The 18,746-nt window shown below is 45.1% G+C and overlaps 1 protein-coding gene across 4 annotated transcripts in view; it reads left to right on the top strand.

Moving 5' to 3' along the window:
* Positions 1–6,511, top strand: part of Trim33 (tripartite motif containing 33) — an 83,810-nt gene extending 77,299 nt beyond the window's left edge. Inside the window, exons 18-21 of one of the 4 annotated variants that reach the window (XM_048351824.1) lie at positions 2,928–3,080; positions 4,596–4,646; positions 4,726–4,934; positions 5,954–6,511. In XM_048351824.1, coding sequence (XP_048207781.1) covers positions 2,928–3,080; positions 4,596–4,646; positions 4,726–4,934; positions 5,954–6,281 — 741 coding nt within the window. In that variant the 3' untranslated portion in view covers positions 6,282–6,511. Of the gene's footprint in view, positions 1–2,927; positions 3,081–4,595; positions 4,647–4,725 lie in introns of all 4 variants that reach the window. The other 3 variants (XM_048351825.1, XM_048351826.1, XM_048351827.1) reach the window with 3 other exon arrangements.
* Positions 6,512–18,746: the final 12,235 nt, after the last annotated feature.

Raw genomic sequence — 18,746 nt, 5'->3', positions numbered from 1 at the left:
CTGTGGGCACCACAGGGACCGTATATCTCTAAAACTAATCTTCCAGTCAAATTACAAGTTACATCCTTTGATCACATCTTTTCTTTCCCCATCTCACCTTAGAAAAAAATTCCTGTTGTGTAAATTCATGGAGTACAAGGCGACAATTTGATACCTATGTTGTGTAATGATTGTGACCCTAGTTTTACCTGATTATTCTGAAGAGCACATAGATGTAATGTATTGAGTGTTGTAGTGACTTGGAGCATAATAATAATATGTACTGGGGGCTGGGAATATGGCCTAGTGGTAAAGTGCTCGCCTCCTATACATGTGAAGCCCCGGGTTCTATTCCTCAGCACCACATACATAGGAAAAGTTGAAAGTGATGCTGTGGCTCAAGTGGTAGAGTGCTAGCCTTGAGCAAAATGAAGCCAGGGACAGTGCTCAAACCTTGGGTTCAAGCCCCAGGACTGGCAAAAACAAACAAACAAAAAACAAAAATAATGAGTATTGAACTGGGAATTTAATGTGATCTAAATGGATTGGACTGGGTGCGATGGGTCGTACCTGTTCCTCTTGCTGGGGTACGGGAAATAGGAGTTTGAGGCCATCTTGGGCTACCTAGCTAGACTCTTTTTAAAAAATATCACAGGGTTTGGAGGCATGGATCAGGTGGTAGAGCGCACCAGCCAGTGAGCGCAAGTGTCAGAAACCCAATCTCAATCTTTTTTTGGGGGGGTGGGGTGGGGCAATCCTGGGCCTTGGACTCAGGGCCTGAGCACTGTCCCTGGCTTCTTTTTGCTCAAGGGTAGCACTCTGCCACTTGAGCCACAGTGCCACTTCTGGCCATTTTCTATATATGTGGTGCTGGGGAATCGAACCCAGGGTTTCATGTGTATGAGGCAAGCACTCTTGCCAGTAGGCCATATTCCCAGCCATCAATCATTTATTTTTTTTAAAAGTTTGAGATTTTAATTTTTGTCCTGATGGGACTAAATCTCTTTTTAACCTTTTTTTTTTTGGCCAGCCCTGGGGCTTGAACTCAGGGCCTGGGCTTTGTCCGTGAGCTTCTTTTGCTCAAGGCTAGCATTCTACCACTTGAGTCACAGTGCCACTTTGGCCTTTTCTGTTTATGTGGTACTGAGGAATCAAACCCAGGGCTTCATGCATGCTAGGCAAGCACTCTACCACTAAGCCACATTCCCAGCCCTCTTTTTTTACTTTCAAAATTAATGTAAGAGAAACAATTGCAATGGAAAGAACATTGAGCTCTAGGAGTTAGAAAACTTAAGACCCTATGAAGCAACTTTTCTTGCCTCCTTTCTCTCTTCTCCTTTCCTCTGTCTCTTTTATTTTTTTTTCTTGCTGGCGCACCCCCCCTCCCCCCTTTTTGCTCTGAGAGTATTAGCACTGTATTGAACTCAGGACCCAAGTTTGCAAGGCATCTCTTAACTGCTTGAAGCATGACTCCATTGCTTTTTGGATTTGCATGATCTTGCTTTTTGCCTGGGCTGACTGGGCTTCAGTCTTCCTACTTGTTCTTCTCTTGGTCTCTAGGGGATAACAGGTACTGCCACCGACCTGTTTGTGATGGTGTCTCAAGAATATTTATGCCTTGGTTTACCTCAACCCACTCTCCCTCCCAGGTAGCTAGGATTTCAGGCTTTATCCACTTTGCCCAGCTGTTTTCTTCATTTTTGACATAGGGTCTCTCAATAGACTAGGATGGCTGGCCCCAAACTTGTGATCTTCCAGGAGACATTATGTACTCTTGTATATTTCTGCTTTGTCTGGTTGGTTGGTTTTGGTTTCGTTTTTTTGAGAGAGGATCTTGCTATGTATCTGAGGCTACCCTTTTAACCCCAGTTCTCCTGTACCATCAAATGCTAGGGTTACAGGCATGTATCACTATATGCCTCATCTCTGCCTTTCCTTTCCCTACTGAAAAGTGGGGGTATTAGTTGTAAGATTAGAGTTCTGTTCCCTGATTACAAACAGTGTCTTACATAAACATTAATCAAACAAATGTGTTTGCTAGTCTGCTATAAGATCCTCTGATAATAATCAAGACTGAGAAAAGACAGTAGGAAAAGAAAGCACTTTTTGTTTATTCTCTGGATGACTTATTGTAAAAAATAAAAAACAAGGCTCTAAAGTACCCCAGAAATTTTCAGTACCTAGTAAATTTAGGGTAAGAATATGATACATTTTATTTGCTGGCTATTCATATTGCATATGCTGTAGGCAAGAGAATATGAAATGGTAGCTGACTTGTTGCTGAATAACCCAAGAGATGAATTTAAAGTACAGATTTAAAGTCAGTGTTTTTTTTCATCAAGTATTTAGCTAGTTCTTCTGGGATTAAGAGCATGGCTCCGAAGACTGATACAGCAAGACCACGAATTCAAGGCTAGCCTAGGCTACATAGACCCTGCTTCAAAATAGCTTGGAGTCAACAAGCCTTCAATAGCTTCTCTGTGTTTAGTTTCGTATTCCAGCTGTAGAAAACCTTTGGCCAACTTTTAGGGTCAGAAGTGTAAATGATTAATAGTAAACTTTTCTCATATTATCACTGTCTTCTCTTGTGCTACTGAGACTTCTTTTTGATATAAACCATACTTTCCTGAGATGACTTCTTAAAGATCATAACAACATACTTTGCAATTTTTCATATTTTTTTTAAAGAGACAAAATAAAAACTGTAAATAAGTGAAACTGCTGATCCAGATGTCACTGTGTTTTTGCACGCTCCCCTGGCCAATCACTTTTCCATGTGTGTTGATTAAAGATGAGAGTGTGGGACTGTCCAATAGGTGTGACATGGTGCCTAAGCTCTCAGGACAGGATGGGAGCAGGTGGCGTGAAAGGGGCCTTTTGATTCCTGTGCTGTCTATTTTCAGACTGAAGTTTAGACAGTTCTTACCTGCTCTTTCTTATTGTTTTAGATACCAAACTACTACAAGATTATAAAGAAACCAATGGATTTATCCACCGTGAAAAAGAAGCTTCAGAAAAAACATTCCCAACATTACCAAGTCCCAGATGACTTTGTGGCTGATGTTCGTCTGATCTTCAAGAACTGTGAAAGGTTTAATGAAGTATGTTAGCTTCCATCTTAATATTGGCTTTTGCTTTTGTTTGTTTGTTTTGCGTTTTTGTTTTATTTTGGGATTTTGCTTTGAATTTTATTTCTGGTGAAATAATTTTCTTTGATTAAATTTTTTTTGCTTCATTTCTTTCAAAAACAAAATTTGATTTTATTTTCAGCTCCAAAGAAGGGATTTTTAAAATGTATAACTTGGAGTATGTACCTAGATATAATACATTGAGAACGTATTGAATACCCCTTCCTGAGCTGTGAGTTGGGTTAATTATGAAAAGTGATCTTCAGTTAATTGATTGGATATATTTTGGGTACTTTGAGGAAAGGAATTTATTTGTACCCATGTTTTTGGATTTTATTGAATGTGGAGCCTTAAAAATCGTGACTATATCTCTGATGCCTCATCTTGAAAAATAACTCAGAATATATGATGATGAGTTTGCTGCTTTTAGCAGTATGACTTTCATTCATTTTTCTTGTGTATTTTTTGAGAATAAATATGTGGTGATAACATGCCTCAAGAAGAAACATATATGCATCTCTGGAGAGGTTTACTTTAGTTACTTTTGTAATAAAGGCTGTTACTATTAGGGACAGTTTTCATTGTGGGAGGAAAAAAAATGGAATTAGATGAGGAGCTATAAACATCTTCATAAAGATGAATATTAAAACTTTCTATATTGCCATTTTAGTTAAAACAAATCATATTGGAATAATGTAAAGTCTACCAGTAGCTACCTCTGGAAGCATTTAGGTGACATTTTACTATTGAAGAAAATCCTGCTTGATGTTGATGGCTCATACCTGTAAATCCTAGCTGCTCAGAAGGCTGTATCTCCAACAAACTACTCAGAAAAATCTGGAAGTGGCACTGTGGCTAATGGTAGAGCATTAGCCATGAGCACAAAGAGGCTCAGGGGTAGTGCCCAGGCTCTAAGTTCAAGCTCCAGTACTGGCCGCCCACCCCACCCCAACCCCCCCACCCCCCCAAAAAAAAGGAGAGAAAAGAAATCCTTATAAGGTAACAAGTAGCAAATAAGCCACAAGAATAAATTAATAAAGTCTCAATAATTTCTATTTAGAAAATTTAGTGCCAAGTTCTTCATGAACTGTAGTTGACAAGAATGCCCGTATGACATTTATGAGTAGTTGGTTTGTGATTAATGTATTGCCATCCATATGAAGATAAATTATGGTTGTTTTGTTGGAAGCTCTACAGTTTTTAGAAACAATGTTTCTATTATCACTTGTTTCACAAATATTTTCTTCTTGGATAGATTATTCTTGCTAAGGTTGATCTTGATGATTTGGAATGAGATTTCTGGAAGCCTCACAGCAGCACTAGTAACAGAGTGTTGTACACAAAGTTGATCATGTTGTATGAAGTTGAGCAAGCATTTATAGCAGTTTGTACCCTCATATGGCTGACTCGTCACCAATCCTATGCCGTCTCTTAACTTTAGAAAGGATTATAATTTCCCTTTTTTTTTGACTCTGGTGTCCTTTTTAGATGATGAAAGTTGTTCAAGTTTATGCAGACACACAAGAGATTAATTTGAAGGTAAGCTTTTCAGACCATGCAAACTTGGTGAAGGAACATGCATTACCCACAGGTGACGATTCCTCTCTTTTGCTTGCAGGCTGATTCAGAAGTAGCTCAGGCAGGGAAGGCAGTGGCATTGTACTTTGAAGATAAACTCACAGAGATCTACTCAGACAGGACCTTCGCACCTTTGCCAGAGTTTGAGCAGGAGGAAGATGATGGTGAGGTAACTGAGGACTCTGATGAAGACTTTATACAGCCTCGCAGAAAACGCCTGAAGTCAGATGAGAGGCCAGTACACATAAAGTAAATTGACATGGATTTAAATGAGTTGTTTTTAAAAGAAAAGAAAACCAATTCTTTTATTTAAGTGTTGCTGTGGAATATCCTGCCTGCGGTGGGCCCCTCCTAGAGGAAGCCGATGGTTTCTACCAGTATTAGAATGGAACGATGGACCGACATGCTTGTCAACAAGGGGTGGGGGGAACACACCTTGCAACTTCTGAGTGAACGAGCAGAAGTAAAATGATGTTCTGTGAATGTTGATCACATAGTATTATAGTGTACAACATTGGGTACCTAAGTACACAAAACTCAGGTTGCTCAATACATTATCTTTTTGGACTGGAGTATACAGTTATTAAAACAACTAAGCTTTCCCCCTTTATACACACAACAATAGGTTGGTTTTTAGGTTTTTCTTTTTTCCTTAAAAAAGAAAAGGAGCTCAGATTCCACTTTAATATCCATGCAGATATGCATTGAATCATGAAAGTATGTCCTTCCCACCCAAATGTCATGCTGTTGGGTCTTAGTTTTTAACTTGGCTTGAACTCCACATAGTTTTGTTTCTCCTCACACATGACTGTTGGTGGTGCCATCACCTCAGTGGTCTGTTGAAATACTGTGGTGATTTCCCAGTCCTCATCTCCAGAGACCCATTCCCCATGCGGCACCTCCCATTCAGACCCACGCAAGGCAGAATGTTTGTTCAAAGTCCACCTGGTTTTCTGTACATGTAAATTTGATGGAGAAGGTAACAACTGGCTCTTACGCAGTCTTCCTTCATATATCAGTTTTCCAATAGAGCATTATTGGTAAACAGTAATCTGTCAACTACCAAATGTGTAAAATTTTCTGTAATTCACTTTGTCTTATTTGTAAATAGTGAACTAAAAGTGGCAGATCAGCAACATTTGCTGAGCCTGTTTTTTTAAGCTAACGTGTATTCTTACTAATGTCTCTATCAAAAATGGGTTTGTAATATATGCTGTCTATTTCTAATGTTCACATTCATATTTTGAGGTTCTATCTTATTTTAATAGAGAACAGACTTCTCAGAAAATCTTCAGAAGCAGCTTATTATTGAAATATCACAATATTGAAATAAAACCCGGTGGGGTTAGATTACTCATCTGTCCACCAAGTGGGACATTTGCCTGGACTTGGGGCTCGAAAAGACCTGGAAGAGACCTGTGTGTAGATGTGGGAAGTGAGCCACTCTCCACTGGACTGGTGCTGGCAGCAAGCCCCATCTCCTGGCAGTGGAGGCAGAATGCCAGCTTGGCTGTGGTTCATTTCTCTTCATCTGTGATGCTCAGATTCAAAACATGTGTTCTAGACTGTGTGCAGGCTTCTCTTTTGTTGGATTAAAATTTTTTTAGTCCTACTTTTGTATGGATACATTAGAATATAAAGTGACCAAAATAGAAGACTTTGCCATTAGATGTTTTTCAGATGTCAGCAGATTTGTGGCCAATCATTTGCCTTTTTAATAATTCCGCTTAAGCAATTCAGACTATAGACTACTCAGAAAATTGACCTAATTGTCTAAGAAGTAAATTTTTTAGTGCATTGGATCAAATAAAGTATTCTAAAGAGATTATCACACAGATTCTTTGGGTTGTTCTTCTTTTCTTAACAAGGAATAGGGTAAATAGGAATTTGATTCAGGCCTTCTCATGGTGTAGTTAAACAATTGATTTTGTTACTGCCTATTTACTTTTGTTGACTGGCTTCCTTTTAGCCTTTTTCTTTTTCTTTTTTTTTTTTATAAATTAAGACTTAAAAAAAAACAACAAGCTGTTTTATTATTTTACTCCACTTTTGAATTCCTAATAGTTTTCTGTGAGTGGGAGAATGATCATTTAAAATTGCTTAAAACTATATACGTGTGTATCTCTTGCACCTGTTTCCCTGGTGATATTCATGATTCTAGCTTATAAATAGACATAGACCTAGGGGACAGGTTTAGAAAGGGAGCAGTTGTGGTAGAACTTTCTTCTTATTAAGCCTTTGACTTCTACTATTTAGTATTTAGCTCCTTATATGAATTCTCTCAAAAATTCTCAGGTCATAAGTAGGTTCACCCAAGTTGGGGAGGAACAAAACTTAAGCAGATATCTCAATATTTAGAGCTCTAAAAGATAATATGTTCCTTTAAAGATATTTTTATGTTGGTTGAGAGATTTTTGTTTTCTTTAAGATTGGTTAGACCAGTCACTTCAAAACTATGCGCCTATCGGGGTCCAGTAGGCTTTATCTCTATTGACAAAAGATAATTCTTGCTGCTGAGAACTATTAAATTAATAATGTCAACAAGCCAACATTCGTGATGTTTGCTTTAAATTTCCTTAAACTTCTTTCTTGTACACGGATCCTTGTGTTTTTAAGCTGATTTGTTCAGCTTTGACCTGTTTAAAAAGTATAAATGTTAATTGATATTCAATTACAGTGTTTTTCCTATTTATGTTCTACAAGACAGACATTGAGTATCAGTTTCTGAGGGCAGTCCTTTCCATACTCCCTGACATTTTTAGTCTTTGTTAAGAACTATTATTTTAAATTCAGAGGAAAGGCTACATAATGTTTCCTTCAAACCTTTCAGAGTTTTTGATGTACTTTTCCCATCAGAAAGCTAGACTTCACTGTTCCTCAGACTGTTCTGCTGACCTAAAGCTTGAGCAGTGAGGGGGTGCTTCAGGGGAGCAGGGAGTGGGAGCCGCAGAGGTGTGGGAGCAGGGGGGCTGGGAGACAGGGCGAGTGGCAGTGGCAGGTGGGCCAGTGGCAGGGTTCTTCATGAATTCTAAGGATATTTCAAATAATTTACAAGTTAATCCTCACTTTTTCTTTATAAGAGGTTTTGAGATTTTTAGTTAATCCAAAGAAATAATGTGTACAAATTGTAGGTTTATCAGTTATCTCAGCCAGTCTCCTGCCATGCAGTTATTAGTGATTAGTGTTACTAAGCCTTCCAGTTCTGCCCTTGTATTGTCCAGAATGGGAGTCTATGCTAAGGTCTCCCCACCCCCACCCCCCGCCCCAGTGTTCTCACCCCTCTTCAGTATCCATCCCTGCAGTAGCTTGAAAAGGACAGCAAGTGTTTTCTTGGCAAAGCCAGTACCACTCACACCTATTTTGCCTATGAGCACTGGATCAGTGAGTAGCTTTATGAAAATCCCACCCAACTGATGTGGTCACATCATGAGTTCTGAATTCCTTCCTCTTTATGGATCAACTGCTGAAGGTGATGGTGTTCGCGGCGTTGCAGTTGGTTCCTCCTCAAAGCAATAACACTGCTTACATCTGTCCCCTGACACCATGTCAGAATCTTCTCCCAGATGATGATTTTGTAGGAAAGTTTATATGCATAGCACCAGTCTTTTTAAAAATGAAATTTAAATAAATGTATGTTGGAGGTAATGAGAATATATTGTGGCATTTTATTTTAAAAATTGGGAAAAGTTGCATATTTTTTTAAAGTAGCTCTTTGAGTAAAATAAAATTTGAAGGTACTTTTTTAAGGAAAACATTTCTATGCCACGATTTACATGGACATTTGCGATTTGGGCTCCTCTCACCTGGCCCAAGGCATGTTGTACTTGGTCAGATGCATTCCTGCTATCCTAGCTTCTTATTTGCTTACGTGGTCCTTTATATAGTTTGATTTTATCTTAGAAAAAAATTATCTTTAAAAATAACTTAAAATGGGTTATATTTGTTCTATCAAACTGCAGACATAAAAGTTAAAGTTAGTCCTTTTTCTAGCAAATGATACTTAAAAATTGAAAGTGGTATTTTAAATTTACTACATTTCTATGTGAGAAGACACCAATATTACTTTCTAAGTGCTACTGTTATGTTCCCATTCAGTTGTGGCCTACATTTCATTCTGAAATGAATATCTGCTCCTGGTCTGAAAAATGCTGGCATTTCATTAGGTTTTTAATACAGGAAAAGGTGTGTATGCCTCTAACAAGGATTTGTGCAGTTGGAAAGCCTACTCATTGTTCTGTGTCAACGTGCTGCACACAGAGGGTTAAGTTCAGCAGCCTTACCAGCTCCTTGGTTCCAGTGTCTCCTGGCCTCCTCCCTCGCCACCATTACTGCTACTGCTACTGTTTTTGCACATAGTTAATGGCCCTCCAATATGATTATGAAAGAACAAGTGCTGTTTCTGTGGTATTGTATTCTCTAAATGATCATATTTAATTTTTTAAACAAGGTTGCAGTTTCTAATTGTTCCATTCCTGTGTTTTTTGCTGGTGTGTAATAAAACAAATTTTTTCCTTTTTCATGGTTATTTAATACATTAGCTGCCTGTAAATAATTCTCGTTATAATGCTCTGGAATGTGTTGTAGAAGTTGTATTAGATTAGTTTGAAGCCTTGTTTGAGAACCACATTGTTTTGGTTATTTCTATTAAATTAGAAAATTGAAAAAGTTTTCAAATGAATTTCCTTTTTTTTTTCTTCTATGAATCTTAGTAACTAATTCTTTACTTTCATTTTTTTTTGCCAGTCCTGGACATGAACTCAGGGCCTGGGCCCTGACCCTAAGCCTCCTTGTGCTCCAGGATAGCACTCTACTACTTGAGCCACAGCACCACTTGTCTTTCTCTGAGTAGCTTATTGGAACAAGATAGGGAGTTTTACAGACTTTCCTGCCCAGCCTGGCTTTGAACTGCGACCCTCAGATCTCAGCCTCGGAAGTAGCTAGGATTATAGGCATGAGCCACCAGCGCTAAGCTTTTTTTTTTTTTTTTTTTTTAAATACATCAGTATTGAGTGGTAAGCATCAAGATAGAATACACCTCTGTTTTAGAGTACTCAGGATTGAGTTTTGATATGGAGACTCACAGATAATGCAGTTGGCGCACACAGAACGGATTCAGCCCACACCTGTGCCAGAGGTGGACTCTTCTTAGGAGCTGGGACAGTGTGCCAGGAAAGGGTTGGAAGGAGAGGCCACATGCAGAAGCCTGTAAAGCACAGTTTCCACCCATCCACAGCAATATGGTTGGAGTATATAGTAAACTGAAGAACCGAGCCAGGGTCAGGATAGCAAGGAATCTAAGAATTTTCAGTGAGGTAGAAAGTGAAGGATCATTCAGCAGATTCAGCTTGTTATGACAGCCAGGTGCTAGTGGCTCAAGCTTGTAATCCCAGTTACGCAGGAGGCTAGGATCTGAGGATGGTGGTTCAAAGCCAGTGATTGCAGAAAAGCAATCTTACCTCCAAACTCTTAGCTCCAAATGACCAGCAAATGCTGGAAATGAAGCTGTGGTTCAAGTGATAGTGTGCTAGCCTTGAGCACAAGGGCTGAGAGTGTGGGGCTCTTGAGTTCAAGCCTTCCTACCAGCACAAGAAAAGAAAAAGGAAACAGGCAACTCAAAATAAAGACTCCATACCTTACCTGATACCTTCTAGGAATCTTAGGTCCTTTTTCTCTACTAAATAAAGAATTTTGAGGCAGGAGAAGGGGAAACATGGGTAAAGTATTTGAAAGTGAGAGTAAGGCACCAGGGAAACAGGAAAGCCCCCTAGCTAATGGCTGGTTGGTACAAGTTCCCAACTAGGACTTCTGGCTGGGAGAGCCACCCTATGCCTCTGATGCCTGGTCCACCTGCTTCCCAGAGAGTAGGGCCCAAGGGGGAGCTCAGATTTCTCCTGGAGGTGGGGAGCTCAGGCTTGTCCTGAGGGGTGGGGGAGGGAAGGGAAGGACAGACCGGGTGGGGACCTGCAATGCCCCCTGCAGAGCCCCTCCTTTGTGTCCCTTTGGGCATCTCAGCTGCTCTGGCACTGGCCGAGTCACTGCCCCCTCACCCAAGGGACGTGTCCCAAGGCGGAGTCCTCCAAGCTTCTCAGGGGGATCTGTCTGCCTGGTTCCCCCCATCTCCATCAGTAGTCCCCCTCCTATGTCCCTGTGGGGTGAGCATTCTCCCTGAGCCGCACCACCCTGCCTGGTAGGTGCAAGGCTCTGAGTTCAAGTCCCAGTCCTGCCCGGAAGAACACAGTCATGGCTGGGAACTCCGCCGCCCGTGGATTGAGTTCAAGTCCCAGTCGTGGCTGGGAACTCTGCCGCCCGTGGATTGAGTTCAAGTCCCAGTCCTGCCCGGAAGAACACAGTCGTAGCTGGGAACTCCGCCACCCGTGGGTTACAGGCCACACCTGCCATGGGTTCCACAAACCACCGAGAGGGCTGGCTCATGAGGAGAGCAGGAGATGGCACTGAAACTGCACGTGGGGGGTGGGTAAAGGATGTCCAGGGTCTACTGATGACACGTGTGACACTGCTCACCTTCCCATAGCACAGGTGTGTGACACATGTATCCCTGCCCACCTTCCACATAGCATGTGTGTGAAATGACCCACCTTCCCCATAACACATGGCATGGTCGACCTTTCTGTGTGGTTTGAAAAGGCTCTAAGTGAGGGATGACAGCAGCGTGGGCTATGGGAAGAGATCACCTGTTCCGCTGGGGGTGTTGCAGAGCTGAGGGACTGCAGGTACCCCGTGGGCCGCCGGGGGCGCTGCAGACCACGGGAACCAGGCCGGTGGCTCCAGGACCTGCAGCCCTGTTTCTTCCCCAGTGTTTGGTAGCCCAGGCAGACGCCTGGTGAGGACACCCACTTGCCAATGCGCCGGCCCTCTTGTATTTTGTCTGTTTTTATTGCTGGATTATCCAATAACAGCAAAATCCCCCAGTTGTGCCCATCCTGGCGGGCTGCAGACCAAGTGGCTTTGCTCCTGGGCTGACCCTGCTCTGGCCCCCAGCAATGGAGGGAGAGGGAGCCCACATCCAGCTGGTCTGGGGAGAGGGAGCCCCCCACCTCCAGCACTGGAGGGAGAGGGAGCCCTGCACCCAGCCTCTGCAAGGACAAGGTGCAGGAGGGACTCTGCACCCAAACCCCCAGCACTCGAGGGAGAGGGAGCACCCTGGACGAAGTTTGTGTGACACCCCTGCTGAACACGAAAGCTAAAGGCCCCAGTAGAGTTCTCCCTCTTGCAAAACAAGAGAAGGAGAGGAGTAAGAGGAAGGAGGAGCACAGGGTGGGGGGGGGGGGGAAGAGGGGCCCGGCCCCATGGGGGCCCAGTGTTCACAGTAGCTGAGTCCTCCACCTCCTCCCAAATGTCCTTATTATGGTTTCATGGGGGTGAGGCATCTCCTCAAATGTCACCTAGCATGTAGGGAATATGCGAACTCAGCAGAGGTTGAAATTTGGAACCACAGCTCTGCTTCATTTTTAGCCTCCGGAGACTGAATAAGACATGGTTCTAGCACAGTATTGGAACAGCTCAGGGCAGGAAATGTGGAGATTTAAGCTTGGCATTTCTCTTTTTTGGCTGTCCATCCCTCTGAGAAGCCATATGATTCACAGGCTTCATTTTGTTCTATGCAAGTAGCAATATGGTCTTCAAATTTTGCTTTAATGAACTTTCTGTTGCAGGTGGCCACAGGTGACTGCTTTATCTGAGCAATTTGTACAGACCTGCCATAGGCTGGAACATCGCATTGATTGCATTTCACTGCCCTGTGTCCTGATGGCACCTACTTCTTCCCTCCCTCCCTCCCTCCTCTTTCTTTCTTTCTTTCTTTCTTTCTTTCTTTCTTTCTTTCTTTCTTTCTTTCTTTCTTTCTTTCTTTCTTTCTTTCTTTCTTTCTTTCTTTCTTTCTTTCTTGTCACAGGGTAGCACTTTACCACTTGAGCCACAGTGCCACTTCCAGATTTCTGGTGGTTCATTGGAGATAAGAATCTCATGGAGGGGCTGGGGATATGGCCTAGTGGCAAGAATGCTTGCCTTGTATACATGAGGCCCTGGGTTCGATTTCCCAGCACCACATACACAGAAAACGGCCAGAAGTGGCGCTGTGGCTCAAGTGGCAGAGTGCTAGCCTTGAGCAAGAAGAAGCCAGGGACAGTGCTCAGGCCCTGAGTCCAAGGCCCAGGACTGGCCACTAAAAAAAAAAAAAAGAATATCATGGACTTTCCTGCCCAGGCTGGGTTTAAACCTCAATTCTCAGACCTCAGCCTCCTGTGTAGCTAGGATTACAGGTGTGAGGCACCAGTGCCTGGCTAGCTCTAACTTCTTTGTACCTCTGTCTTGTAGATGTCTTTATAGCTGAGGTCCCTGAGTGCAAGCAACAGAAACTAGCTTTGTTGATTTAATTACAGAAGAATTTGACTTAGAAAAGACACGGAGTGGCACCGAGTCTGCCAGGGCCTGCAGAATAGGAACCAGGGCAGGGCAGGGCGGCCCGGTTGCAACTATCTTCTGCCTTTCTGATTAATTTCACCAGTATGAGTCAAATTAGTGGGTGGACTCCACTTGGGTGACCCCTAGGGCCTGTGGTCTATGACCCTGGATGTTCACCAGTGTGAATTTCAAAGTCTGAAGCTCTGAGAACTTCAAGTAAATGCTCCAACTGCAGGGAGGGAGGGAGGGAGGAGAGAGTGAAGGAGGAGGAGAAGCAGGAGGAAAAAGAAAAGGAGGAAGATGATAGAGGAAAATCCACTCTGTGTGTGTGTGTGTGTGTGTGTGTGTGTGTGTGTGTGTGTGTGTGTGTGTGCTGGTATGGGATTGGACTCATGGCTTGGGTGCTATCCTAGAGCTTTTTTGCTGCTCAAGGTTAGTGCTCTATCACTGGAGCCACAGCTCCACTTCCAGCTTTTTGGTATTTACTTAAGATAAGAGTCTCTCAGACTTTCCTGCCTGGGCTGGCTTTGAACTGTGATCCTAAGATCTCAGTCTCCTAGTAGCTAGGATTACAGTAGTGAGCCACTAGTGTCCAGATAGGGCTGTTTTCATATGAAGGGATTTCACTATGATATTTCCATGCATGAGTCTTTTAATATTGTGTGTGTGTGTGTGTGCGTGTGTGCGCCAGTACTGTGGCTTGAGCTCAGAGCTTTGCACTTGATCAGCTTGCTTGCTTGGCTGGTATTCTACCACACAAGCCAAGCCTCTGGCCCAGCTTTTTACTGGTTAATTGGAAGTGGAGTCTCAAGGACTTTTCTGCTTGGTCTGGCTTCAAAGACCTGTCCTCAAGACTTAGGCCTCCTAAGTAGCAAGCATACCAAGTGTGTGAGCCACTGGCCTGGCTCGCCTGCTTTTGAAGAAAGCACTTAAAGAAATCTACTGTCGTGTTGAGGCTGTGGCCTTTGCAGTCCACGGCCTTGCCAGCTGCCTGCCAGCGAGTGCGGAGGGAGGTGCTGGGATTTCCCGCAGGAAGTTGGTGCTGTGTAAGTACTGGACTTGTGGCTAATGACCTTAGAGATCTGGTATGGTTCTTATCAGAGATTTTCAAGGAGGCTGAAAACCTTGTGAAAGTGGCTGTAGGTCCTCCAGCAATCAAGCTGCCGCAACTGAGCGAGAGCTCACCAGGACCTGCAAGGCTTCTGACTCACAAGAAGCCTTGGGGGCAGCCTGGTAACTCCTCTGTGCGGGAATCCAGAGGTCTTCGGGAGTGGAGGGTCCTGAAGGATCAGGGTGGGGACAATCCTGGCCAGCTTGGGGCTGGTTTCCTCAGTGCACCCGGGCCGCACCCGGAGCCCTGCGGGCTCGCAGCCTCGCCAGGTCTGCCTGCTGCATTTGCAGCTGGATGCGCTCATCAGAAGGTCTCTTCAGCCCTGCTTTATTAGCCAGGAAATGGTTTTCTTTTTTGTGCATTATGGAAAGCCCCAAGTTTAATGAGGTCAGGGGCCTGTTAGATTTGAGGATAGCTGCTTCCCAATCCAGGGAGAAACTTTTGGAGCACAGCCTGGGAGGAGGGCAGCTGCACCCCTTGCCCAGCTATTCTGGAGGCCAAGATCTGAGAAGCCAGGTTTGAAGCCAGCCTGGGCAGGGAAGTCGGACAGTCTCATCCCCAGTGCTCCACAGAAAGACAGAAGTGGAGCTGTGGATCATGTGGCAGAGCACCAGCCTCAAGGGAAAAAGCTAAGGAAGAGTGGGAGGCCCTGAGTTCAAGCCCTCACCCTGGCACACAAAAATCAGAACCCAAATCAGGCAGTTGTCCTCCTGCGTCCTCTGCCTTCCTCCTGGCCTGGTGTGGGCTCTGTGCAGGGTCTTGGGGGGATGCGGGGTGCTGGAGGACTGAGCGCGGGGTGCAGGGGAGCTGGGGTGCAGTGAGGGCACAGCCAGCCCTGGCCTGGCGTCCAGGCATCGGCGGCGCAGAGCCAGAGCCTTCCAGGAGTTTAGCTTACTCCAGTCTGCTATGCAACCAGCAAATGTTAAACTGAATCTGAGGGAACCAGCCCAAATGGACTGGGGAGCTGGGAGAGGGAGGGGGAGGCGGGAGGAGAGGGGTGGGGGAGAAGGAGAGGGGAGGAGGAGAGGGAAGGGGTAGGAAGAGAGGGAGGGGGAGGAAGAGAGGGGAGGAGGGGAGGAGGAGAGGAGAAGAGGCAGGGAGGGGAGGAGGAGGGGAGGGGGCTCAGGTGATCTGAGAGTCTTCCTAGCCATTATTCTGTTGTTACAGCAAAAATAAAGTATACACAGGAACCGTTGTCAGATGTTTTCTAGATTTTTGTTGGTTGTGGGCTTGAGCTCAGGGCCTGGGTGCTGTCCCCAGTGCTTCTTCTCAGGGCCAGGGTGCTGTCCTCAGTGCTTCTCAGGGCTAGGGTACTGTCTCTAGTGCTTCTCCTCAGGGCTAGGGTACTGTCCTGAGTGCTTCTCATCAGGGCTAGGCTCTATCACTTTGAGCCACAGCCGCTCCAGGTTTTCTGCTGGTTTGTTAGAGATAAGAGTCTCAGCCAGGCACTGGTGGTTTACACCTGTAATCTAGCTATTCAGGAAGCTGAGATCTGAAGATTGTGGTTCAAAGCTAGCCCTGGCAGGAAAGTCCATGAGACCCTTACCTCCAATGAGCCACTAGAAAACCAGAAGTGGTGCTGTGGCATAACCAACAAGAAAAAAAAAGTCTCACAAACTTTCTTTCCTGGGCTGGCTTTGAACCTCGATTCTCAGATCTCAAGCTTCACGAGAAGCTGGGATTACAGGCGTAAGCCACCAGTACCAGCACATCTGTCCTTATGTAGAGATATGTGTAAATGGAAAGCTTATCACTTTGATACAGAAGTACCGGAATTCCTTTTTATTCATGTGTGGTAATTGAATATCCTTTTGAGGTACAATGGGATGTTCTGATTTAGCACAGGCTTTAGTGTTAGTTAATGTTTTCTTGGACAAACACTCTTTTTCAGATAGTAAAGAAGCAGTCTTCGGTGTGTCCCAAACATAAATGGTGTGCCAATGTGGCCATGTTATCTCTGAGTGTGTCCTTGAGTTTTCTGAGTCTCTCTTGGGAGATGCAGGCAAGGCCAGATCGCCCAGTCTCTGAGCACAGCCACCTGTCATCAGAAATAGAGCAGCAAGGTGAGCTTTGTGAGGAGGCAGGGAGACTCCATCGCCATAGCTACCCACCCAACTGCCCAGAAGCAAAGGCAAAACACAGAACACGCCTTAGCCTCAACCGCAGGCCCAGCCTCAGCCACAGGGTGGAGCAGCAGCTTGGACCTGGGGCTGCATTTCAAACAGCTTTGTGTTTTTCTCCTATTGTGGATGTCAAGAGTACTCACCATGGTGGAACAAGGGCCTCTGCTGCAATTCCTGAACAAAAGCTACCTATTGAAAAGACAAGTTTGTACCTATAGAGTGTACATGATCGCAATGCTGCCAACGTCCTCAGCCCCCGCTCGGCCCCTCATTTCCTTCTCAGCCAAGGAGAAACTTGCGCATCAATTAGTTTTCCAAGTAAGTTTGAGTATGACTTTGGGAGCCATAGTGATAAGACCTCAGAGTGAATAACTTTATTGGTTTCCTTACTTATTTTAACACAGTTTATTTGTTTTGTTTTTGTTGCCAGTCCTGGGCCGTGGACTCGGGCCTGAGCACTGTCCCTGGCTTCTTTTTGCTCAAGGGTAGCACTCTACCTCTTGAGCCACAGCGCCACTTGTGGCCTTTTCTGTGTATTTGGTGCTGGGGAATGGAACCCAGGGCTTCATGTATATGAGGCGAGCACTCATGCCACTAGGCCATATTCCCAGACCCTCTTACTTATTTTAAAAGGAAAGCACATGGGCTAGGCCTGGAGGTTCACCCCTGTAATCCCAGAATCTAGAAAGCATAGATTTGGAGGTGGAAGTCTGAGGATAGTCCTATGCAGAATCTCTTAACTCTATCTGAAAAATGATTAACCCAAAAATGGCCTGAGGGCATGGCCCCAGTAGCACAGTGCCTACCTAGCAAGCCTGAGGCCCTGAGTTCAAACTTCAGTACTGCCCAAATCAAACAATCAATAAAAGATATGTAAATGAGAGCTGGGAATGTGGCCTAGTGGCAGAGTGCTTGCATGCACGAAGCCCTGGGTTCAAGTCCTCAGTACCACATACACAGAAAAAGCTGGAAGTGGTGCTTTGGCCCTAGTGGTAGAGTGCTAGCCTTGAGCAAAAGAAGTTCAGGGGCAGTGCCCAGGCTCCGGGTTCAAGCCCCAGGACTGGCCAAAAAAAAAAAAAAAAAAAGATTTGTACATGAAAAGAAAACACAAAATGATTCTGGGGATTAAACCCAGGCCCTCGCTCGCTCTCACAGGCAAGCTCTGTAGTGCAGAACTGCAGCCGCGGTGGAGAAGGGAGCTGGCCATGTTCCTGTTCCCATGCCGTGAGGTGAGGCGGTGGGGGCTCAGGAAGCTGGGCTTATCAACGAAGTCTATCACCCACCCACAGGCAAAGCCCACAGTTTGTTTCTTTGAACTCCCCAGCCACAGCTGGAGTTGATAAAATCAAAGACCTCAAAGCCAACTGACTCTAGAGGCACACACCTGCAATCTCAGCACGCACGAGATGGAGGCAGGAGGATGGTGGACCCTGGGCTCCATGGAGAGACCTTGTCTCCACCCCCTGCACAACCCCCACCCCCCCACCGCTGCCCAGAGAAAGACTGCAGCATTGGGGAGGCCCTGTGCCGCAGGAGTGCGTGGGGACACCGTGTGTGGGGACCCGGTGTGGGGCAAGCGTCTTGAGGCCCTCGATAGGGTTAGGCTAACCTGATACCACGCACGTGTGATGTGATGATCTAAAACTGGAACCTCGGGGATGTCCCACAGCAACACGAACCCCAGCAATATGCGGGGGCTGGGGCAGGGTTCTCCATCTAGAGATGGGTGGGGAGCTGGTGGGGCGTGGGGAGCCAGGCTTCTGAGGGTGGTGGGTAGAGTGGGCACTTCTGTGCCACTGGTGTCCTCCAGGAAAGGGGCAGTGAAGTGCTGCCGTGCTCACACCTGTAATCCAGGCTCCTCAGGTTGAGAGCTGAGGATCACAGTTCAAAGCCAGCCCAGGCAGGAAAGTGTGGGAGACTCTTACCTCCGATTATATGGCACAAAGCCAGAAGCAGGGCTCAGGTGGGGCAGTATCATTATTGAATGAAAAAACAAAGCAAGAGCAGACGTCCCTGAGTTCAAGCCCAAGTGCAGGCCCCCCAAAACCCAAACAGACAAAACAAGAGCAAGGTGGCTATCGGCACAGTGCTTGGAAATGTGAGGTTCCCCAGAGGATGCTAGGGGATGAACCATTTCCTCCTTAGCAAAGAAAATGTAAATCTGTCAATTCCAACTGTATTTTTTTTTCCAGCCAAAGGGGAAAATGCTCCACAGCCTCGAAGGAAGCTTTGACTAACACTCGTTCCCTTGAGCAAAATGTGCTACTACTGGAGAGAAAGCCAGGCGGGTCCTCACTCACTAGGCCGGGGACCCAGTCCAGAGCACCATGCCGCCTCACCACCAGAGAGTCAACCCCACAAGACCCATCTTCTCCCAAGGGACTTTGTGTCCTTTGTTGATGGTGG

The sequence above is a fragment of the Perognathus longimembris genome, chromosome 7, assembly GCF_023159225.1.
Source record: "Perognathus longimembris pacificus isolate PPM17 chromosome 7, ASM2315922v1, whole genome shotgun sequence".
In the NCBI taxonomy this organism is placed as follows: Eukaryota; Metazoa; Chordata; class Mammalia; order Rodentia; family Heteromyidae; genus Perognathus; species Perognathus longimembris.
The sequence above is the reverse complement of the archived record's forward strand: the minus strand, read 5'-3'. Positions and strand labels throughout refer to the sequence as shown.